At 39.6% G+C, this 9,394-nt stretch overlaps 1 protein-coding gene across 1 annotated transcript in view; it reads left to right on the top strand.

Annotated features, from left to right (window-relative positions):
* Window positions 1-4,784: 4,784 nt before the first annotated feature.
* Window positions 4,785-9,394, top strand: part of LOC309491540 (protein NLRC3-like) — a gene marked incomplete at its 5' end in the record, with an annotated part of 58,618 nt that continues 54,008 nt past the window's right edge. The window contains one exon of the mRNA XM_082190602.1: window positions 4,785-6,632. Within this exon, the coding sequence (XP_082046728.1) occupies window positions 4,785-6,632 (1,848 nt within the window). The remainder of the gene's footprint in view (window positions 6,633-9,394) is intronic.

Genomic DNA, 9,394 nt, shown 5'->3' with positions numbered 1-9,394 from the left:
CCTTGGGGTTGTCCTTGATCATAAACTGAGGTGGGATAAATGGACAGAAGCTGTGAACAAAAAAGGACAGAGCAAGGAAGAGGTTGTCATTTAATGTAAGCATCTCAATCCTAAGAGTGAAATGTGCTGTATAAATAAACTTGCCTTGCCTATACAGCCATTCTGGAGAAAACAGTGATGTCATCGTCCAGCTCAGTTCAGTTCTCATATAATGGTGTCAATGTAGGCAGATCAGTAATATTGTTGAATATTAACCCTAATAACCCTAACCTAAGCCTACTACAGTACAGACTACATGTCTAGTTTGGTGTGCTAGATGTCAATGTTTAATCAAAAGGCTTTTAATAACGCCCGTCAGCATGACCTGAAGTTATTCAGGAATTTAAAAACTGAATACAACTGCATTCAAGTCAGCATTAGTCAAGGTGATTCCATCACCATATACAGTGGGTACGGAAAGTATTCATACCCCCGGTAAATATGATCAAAAATGGCTGTAAAAAATAAATCTTTCATTCAAAAAATTTGATCTTTCATTCAAAAAATTTGCAAAAATCTAACCTTTCATTGAAGTAAAAGAATTCAAATTGGGGGGGAAGTCACATTATGAAATAAATGTTTTTCTCCAAAACACGTTGGCCACAATTATTCATACCCCTAGAATGTTTTATGAATAAAATATCTCTGAAGTATATTCCCATTAATATTTACCTTTTTTTAGCACACCAGGGTGACTAGGAACATGAAATTGTCCAGCCATGACTTCTTATTTCACAGGATTTTAAATATGAGGAAACACAAAGGCCAAATTCCCTTAATCATCCATCACAATGTGTAAAACCAAAGAATATAGTTCTGATGTGCAGCAAAAGATTGTTGAGCGTCACAAAATAGAAAGTGGCTGTAAGAAAATAGCTAAATAATTGAAAATACCCATTTTGACCATCAGGGCAATAATTAAGAAGTTATAATCAACTAAAAATGTTACAAATCTGCCAGGAAGATGACGTGTGTCTATATTGTCTTAATGCACGGTGAGGAGGATGGTTTGAGTGGCCAAAGACTCTTCAATGATCAAAGATGGAGAATTGCAGAGATTAGTTGAGTCTTGGGGTCAGAAAGCCTATTAAAAAAAAAAAAATCAAACAACCCCTAAATCCCCACATGTTGTTTGGGAGGTTTCAAGAAAAATCCTCCTCGCTCATCCAAAAACAAACTCCAGCATATTCAGTTGTCAGACACGACTGGACCTTCAGACGGCACAGGGTTCTGTGGTCAGATGAAACTAAAAAAAGAGCTTTTTGGCAGCAAACACGCTAGATGTGTTTGGTGCACACAAGGATAAAAAGTATTCCATGTGTACAATTTAATATACCACTGGATCTTTAATGTTGTGGGCATATTTTTCTGCTGGAGGTCCTGGACTTCTTATTCAGATACATGGCATTGTGGATTCTATCAAATATCAACGGATAAAAAAAATCCAAACCAGGCGGCTTCTGCTAGAAATCTTATAATGGGCCGTGGTTGGATCTTCCATCAGGACAACGATCCAAAACAAACATCAAAATCAACACAAAAATTGTTAGGGAGCACAAAATGAAGCTTCTGCCATGAGCGTCCCAGTTCCCTGACCTGATGAGTGGAGTGAACTGAACAGAAGAAGCACCAACATGGATCTGGGAATCTGAAGGATCTGGAGAGATTCTGTATGGAGGAATGGTCTCTGATCTCTTGTCAGGTGTTCTCCAAACTCATCAGGCATTATAGGAGAAGACTCAGAGCTTATATCTTGGCAAAAGGAGATTGCAAAAAGGTATTTACTAAAAGGGTATGAATAATTGTGGCCAACGTGTTTTGGAGAAAAACATTTATTTCATAATGTGACTTCCCCCCCAATTTGAATTCTTTTACTTCAATGAAAGGTTAGAATTTTGCCAATTTTTTGAACCAAAGATCACATTTTTTGAATGAAAGATTTATTTTTTACAGCCATTTTTGATCATATTTACCGGGGGTATGAATACTTTCCGTACCCACTGTATGTTGTCAACTTCAGAATACTCAGAGTAAGATGTTGATGAAAACACAATTTTAGGACAAAGTGTGATTAATTTGAATACAGCAGAAGTGCAGTTTTATCATTATTTTTGTAATGGGAACTGCAGACCAGGGGCCCGTTCTTCGTACGTTGCTTAAAACATCCGAGATCAAATTACACATCCAAGATGATATCATCGTGCTAATCATGATCTGGCTAATTAGGTTCTTCGAACACACCTGCCGGATATGATTAGTATAGCTGGATTGAGTTATATGAGATAATTGCGCGTTCATGCGCTGGGTTAAAAGGGGATATGTATCGATAGTAGAAACATTGATCAGCAACGCTGCTATTGGCTGCTCAGCGTGGCCAAAGAGCGCGCTCAGTTTTTCTCCTCAGCAGAGCAAGAGCTAATAGTCGAAGTTTATTCGGAATTTTAATGTTTAATCAAAACGCCAGGGAACACCTCAAAGTCTGCAAAAGCCAGGAGAGAGGGCTGGCAAAAAGTAGCAGACAATTTAAATCCGTTAGAAGTGGCCATGTTAGATGTTTTTATCACTTATTAGCCTATATTTTTGTATTTTAATAATTGCATAATTACTTTGTTCATTGTAATGTCAGAGTCACCACACTAGAACATGGGAACAAATAAAAGTGAAGTATAAAAATATTCTACATAATAGTAATTTTTAGTTATATTATAGTCTCTTTTATAAAAGGCACTGTTAAATAAATGGTTGTCTGTTTATAAAAGCAACCAAGAAAAAGGGTGAGAAAAAAAAAAAGAAAAGATCTTAGTAGCCTACACTGTAAAATAATTTTTGCTGCATTAAATTAAGGCCGTATAGTCATTTCAACTGTTAAATCTTGAGTAATGATGAATTGCTTTGACTTGTGAAAGTGAAAACTGATAAACTTATGTTAATGTAAAAATATTTTTGCCATGAGTTATTGATCAAATTTTTCCAGAGTGTAGCTCTTTTGTGCACTTTTACATAATACACCAACACTTGTATCTGTTCCCAAGAAAGTGGTGGCTGAAATATGTGCAGTAAGTGGACATTTTCTAACTTTCCAAAGGAAAGAAAGTATAAGACTTTGTAATGTCCATTTGTTTCCATTGCACTGGACAGTGAATAAACCCTGTCAGATAACTGTCATATGGAGGAACTAGCCTACCTGCAAGTGCATAAATAACTTTACTTCATTTATACTTGTATGCTTTATGGCTGCAATATAAGTTGCAGGATTCCACATCTACAGAAAGGCCTACAGAAGAGTCTGCACAGACAGAGGAGACATAGGCCTACAGGTGGGCAGTGTATAGACAACTTCTCCTTTTTATTTGTTGCATGAGGCATGTGTCTAATATCTCTTGTTGCAGGCACTTGACCACTGGCTTTTCTTTACAAAGAACAATTGAAATAAAACTCAAGGAACTAAGCATATTTGTCTTTTATTAAACATTTAATGAAAAGTGTTTTGTTTTTTTGGCAATGTTGTGTAATATGGCACATGCAACAATGTCACAGGCCCTGTCAGGTGTGCAACCCTCAGACTTATCAGACACTGAAATCTTCCCTTTAGTTAGCCAAAGTTCATTTCATTGTGTGCCCTTGTCCTGGCTAGAGCTGCATTGTAACTGGTTTGGGTCAGGGAATGGGGTCATAAAACACCTGTCTGCAGGCAGGAACATGTCATAATCACCTATGAAAAAATGCAGTTCTGTTAGGATCAGCATAAGTGTATGTAATTCAGTGAGCCTGATATTTAATTGTGGAACTTTCCTTACCACTTTCAAATAATGTGCATACATGTGAATCTCTGAAAATTCTTAAGTCATGCACAGATCCTGGCCATTTTGCTTTCACATTTGTGATATGGAAGATTTTAGTCAACTGCCTTTTTTTTATTTGATATAATATTACTAATCTGGAATATTAAGAATCACAATAGTAACTGGGCTGCACATTTACATTGTGAACCCCCTTTCTGTTCACATAATCCCCTTCATTGAGGCCTTGATGGCAGTCTATGGTGTAGCCTATAGTCTATGGTACCAATTACGTTAGTGAAGCCTGAGTGACATAATGTAATCGGCATGGTCATGATTGCATGATCTTCATAAAAAATTATGATAGCCAAAAAAAAAAAAACTGCTTTAAAAAAAACTGCTTTACAACATTGGGTCTTAAGTGGCTTGGAAATGCCACAAAAAAACCTAAAACTGTTTTTTAAACCTAAAAGCACCAGGTAAACTCTGAATGACACGACAGACAGCACTTTCCATCAAGTTTTCCGCATCTCCAATAGTGTAAAGGAAAGAGCCACTCGCAAATAATCTTAGGGCAATGCAAACAGTTTGTGCTGTAGTTAAAGCCCGACTCCGACAAGTCGAAAATAAATGTGCGTTTCCAACAAATTAATAATGTAAACGACAATCTCATGAGTCACGAGAAAAAATATATATCTCAGAAAGTGCACTATCGCGCTGCGCTGGACTTCCCGTATCAGCTCCGCTTATGAAGCCGCAGTCTAATCCTGTTTACATGAAATAAGCTGCTCACGAGCAGGTTTAAGCTTGCGCACCTGTTGCTATGACAGCAAGTCCAGGATGAGCGTCGAAGAACCAAACAATCCAAGATCATGCCAAATCGCCAACAATCAAATCCAGCTAACTGAGTTAGCGACGTACGAAGAACGGGCCCCAGGTTACAAATTACAAATAGGTTTTATTAAGACTTTATGAAAAACATGATCACTTAGTCTTTGCTGTCTTTCCCCTCTTTTTTAAAGGTTCAACTGCAGATGACAGTCAAGCTGCTCTTGATTACACAGAGGCCAGTAGCAGACTGAAGAACAAATTAAGACGGGACTACGAGCAGATATTGGTTGGTAATTCACAGACGGGTGATCTGGAAAACCTGAACAATATTTACACTGATTTATATGTGGTGGAGAATAAGACTGGAGGAAGAGTGAACGAGCATGAGGTGAGACTGATTGAATCAAATCACAACCGACCGACTGCCAAGGAGAAGCCAATCAAGTGTAATGACATGTTTAAACGAAACGCAAAGGTACTGACGATGGGGATCGCAGGAGTGGGAAAAACTGTCTCTGTTAGTAAATTCATCCTTGACTGGGTTGAAGGAGAAGAAAATAAGGATATAACCTTCCTTTTTCCTCTGCCATTCCGTAAGCTAAACCTGATTACAGAGAACTGCAGTCTCATGGAACTGCTTCACAAACACTTCTTTAGTGAGGATAAAGAACTGCCTTCTCTTCCTAAAGGTGACGGTAAGGTCTTGTTCATCTTTGATGGGCTGGATGAATGTCGCTTCCAATTGAACTTTATAGATGGTGGCATATTTGATGTTCACGAAAAAACAACAGTGAGTAAGATAGTTACAAGTCTTATCAAGAAAGACCTGGTTCCCTCTGCTCTCATCTGGATCACATCCAGACCAGCAGCAGCCAGTCTGATACCCCGTGATTACATTAATCAGGTGACAGAGGTGCGAGGATTTAACGATGAGCAGAAAGAGCAATACTTCATCAAAAACAGCAGTCCTGAGGTTGCTGGGAACATCATCAGTCACATCAAGAAATCCAGGAGTCTGTACATCATGTGCCATATCCCCATCTTCTGCTGGATCTCTATTATTGTTCTTCAGCCTCTACTGGCTCGAGAGAGTAATGACAAAACTCCCACAACTCTCACAGGGATGTACACAAGCTTCTTAATTTCTCAGAAGCAACAGATGAAAGAAAAATACAACCGTGATGGCCCTGAACCTAAAGACAATGCAATGTCTTTTGATAAGATTATTCTGAAGCTTGGGAAACTGGCCTTTCAACAGCTGGAGAAAGGAAGCCTGATTTTCTACAAAGAAGATCTTGAGGAATGTGGACTAGATGTCAGTGAAGGGTCTGTGTACTCTGGGTTATGCACTCGAATGTTTCAGGAGGAAAGGGCTTTTTCAGACACACACGTTTACAGCTTTGTACACCTCAGCGTACAGGAATGCCTCGCTGCTCTCTATGTGTTTTTTGTTAACAAAGACAAGAGAGCAAACCCATTTGTACCATTCTGGAAAGAAATGACACACAAATTCTCCATAAAGCCACTGTTTCAGCTTCATAAGGCTGCAATCAAGAAAGCTTTACAGAGTGAGAACGGACACCTGGACCTTTTCCTCCGGTTCCTCCTGGGTCTCTCACTAGAGTCCAATCAGAGTGACCTGAAGAAACTACTGCCAGGACTGGAACTCAAATCAGAGAACGTTAAAGACACTGTTGACTATATCAAAAAGAAAATAGAGGAGGAGGAATCAGTAGAAAAGACCATCAATCTCTTCTACTGTCTGAGTGAACTGAAAGATGACTTTGTGGAGGAAATCCAGAAGAATCTGAGTTCAGGAAAACTTTCAGCACAGAATCTCTCCTCTGCTCAATGGTCTGGTCTGGTGTTTGTGCTCCTGATGTCAGAAGAGACTCAAGAGAAGTTTGAACTGCAGAAATACAGAAGATCTGATGAAGCTGTGATGAGACTGCTGCCAGTGATCAAAAACACCAGAAGAGCACTGTAAGAGGCTTCTTTACAGTCATTTATATACACTGTTAGTCATTTTAATTGGGCTTAATCTTACTGTAACAAATTAGCTCAAAGGGGAAATATTAATAATAACTCATAATTATCAATTATGATTAGTTATTAATATTTGGGTCAGTTAATTGGATTAACTTGAGGTAGCTAAATTAATATTACAATCAATTAATCAGTTCCAACGAACTCTTTTGGTTATTCATTTATTCTAAGAAAAACATATCTTTCATGGCCACCGAAAAATTATTATTTCTTAGCATATACAGCGCTTAGAGCATGTAACAAGATCAAGATCGTAAAAGGGACTTTGTTGCAAGCAGGGAATCAGAACCAAATACATGTTGTGCACAAGTTTTATTAGCTAAATCGCAAACATAACTAAACTAAACAAACATACACAACATTTATACATATATACATACATGCATAGGTAAAATGGTGAGTGATATGGAACCGGAAGCAGGAAATGGAACTATGGAAAAGATCTATTTAACTATGAAAAAAACCATCTGCTTATCATTTCCAGAGCACCTCATTAAATTCATACTTGCATGGTCTGTGCAGGGGACAATTCTTGAAGTGGTTGAAAATTGAGTCCGTTGATGGGTCCGTGAGTGTCAAATGTCACTGTACAAGTTGCAGTCGTTTTCTTCTCTGCTGGATGGAGAAGATATGATGAACTTGCATGGTGGTTTCGACGCTGATGTGGTTAAGAGAGTCCTTTTTCTCCTGAGGGAGCACATGGCTGCTGTGAGTCGAAGCCTGCGGCCCGGGCCTGCTGAGGCCACGTTCGGACAGCACGGCATCCTGAAGTGCCGAGAATGCCGAGAGTTGATCGTTGCCCGTTCAGTGATGGTAAAGTTGCAGTTTTCTGGATTGAAGAAAAGGCAGTCTGACTCCCTTTGGGAGCATGAAGGCATGGCAGGCGGTGCTCAGGCCTGCTGGGTCCTTGGGCCCCAGTGTGGGGGGGAGGATAGTGATCCCCCACTATCAACGTGAGGAATAGCAGTTGAGGCCAGCAGCGAAGAAGCTAAGAGCGGGAAGGGCTAGCGAAAAGGCCTTTTAAAGCTTGACAAAGGACACACCTTGCAGGCTGGCTCAACCAGTGAGAAGGGTGGAATTTCTGGCGGGAGTTTCCTCTGTGGGGAAGATTTATGAGTCTCTGTTCTAAGCATGCTCATTTGCAATGGCACGCTGGATTGGTTTCTGAAGATGAAACTAAGAAAGATTCTTGTAATACTAATATGTTGCACAGCTATCGGCATATCATGTACATAATCATTTCGATCTTCAAAGTACCAATTTATAGAGACCAAACATGGAATGCGTGGTGTGTGGGTTCTATAATAAGATATATAGTATCAAATAGATAATAGTATCAACAGATAATAGTATTAAAAGACACAACACAAGACAGTAAATCATTCACAAAGTATCTGGGATGCATGTTCATTTATAGATCAGTTCATCTATGATAGGGTGACCATACGTCCTCTTTTTCCAGGTCATGTCCGGCCGGGATTTCGAGATCGCCCAAAATATCCGGGATTCGGCTTTTGCTTTCTCGTCGCCATTAATTTTGTTTACATGCACACCTTTTGATTCAATAGGACTGAATTAATTCCGATTGGTGAATCTGAATGTAGTGTTTACATGAACGCTAAACAAGTGATCGGTTGATGTGCGTTGCTAAGAAAATTCCTGTGTTTTCGTCTCGATCGGGATCCGTGTGAAGCAGAATGCATGACCTGCAAAGCTGGCATGTACGTGTCAGTGTCAAATAATGTAAACATAATGAATGGTGACTGTAGAAAGCAAAAGCCGAATCCCGGATATTTTGGGCGATCTCGAAATCCCGGCCGGACATGACCTGGAAAAAGAGGACGTATGGTCACCCTAATCTATGATTAATGCAGAAAAGCCTGTATTAAAGATTGTTTCTGTCTTCCCATTGTCTCTCTCTAGAGCATGTGGTCACATTCTTTTAACACCCATAAATAGGGTGACCATATTCCAGGACATGTCCGGCCGGGATTTCGAGATCGCCCAACGCCATTCTTTTTGTTTACATGCACACCTTTTGATTCAGTAGGACTGAATTAATTCCGATTGGTGAATCTAAATGTAGTGTTTACATGAACGCTAAACAAGTGATCGGTTGATGTGCGTTCTAGCATTGCTAAGAAAATTCCTGTGTTTTCGTCTCGATCGGGATCTGTGTGAAGCAGAATGCATGACCTGCAAAGCTGGCACGTACGTGTCAGTGTCAAATAATGTAATAATGTAAACATAATGAATGGTGACTGTAGAAAGCAAAAGCCGAATCCCGGGCATTTTGGGCGATCTCGAAATCCTGGCCAGATACATTTATTTATTTATTTATTTATATTTTTAAAACAGGAAAAGATTAAGGACAATCGGGCCTGGCTCAGTATAAAACAGATTTTCAGCAGGTTCCTGCTCTGCAGAACATAGAAACCACATACACAACAAAGCTCACACACTAGGACAGCTAGAGACAACAACAAACACACAAACCAAGATATTGGGCAACAGGAGGGGCTATAAAGCCGTCTCAATGGTCACAGACATACCTGTCCATATGTCCTGGTTAAACAGGACGTATGGTCACCCTACCCATAAAACCTTATCTGAACGTGGTCATGACAACTAGGACCGTCTTGCCCTGTTTGGGGGGATGGGACCACAGATCCCAGAGTGAAGTTTGAAGATTTTTATGG

Source organism: Leuciscus leuciscus (assembly GCF_965113295.1).
Source record: "Leuciscus leuciscus genome assembly, contig: HAP1_SCAFFOLD_336, whole genome shotgun sequence".
In the NCBI taxonomy this organism is placed as follows: domain Eukaryota; kingdom Metazoa; phylum Chordata; class Actinopteri; order Cypriniformes; family Leuciscidae; genus Leuciscus; species Leuciscus leuciscus.
The sequence above is the reverse complement of the archived record's forward strand: the minus strand, read 5'-3'. Positions and strand labels throughout refer to the sequence as shown.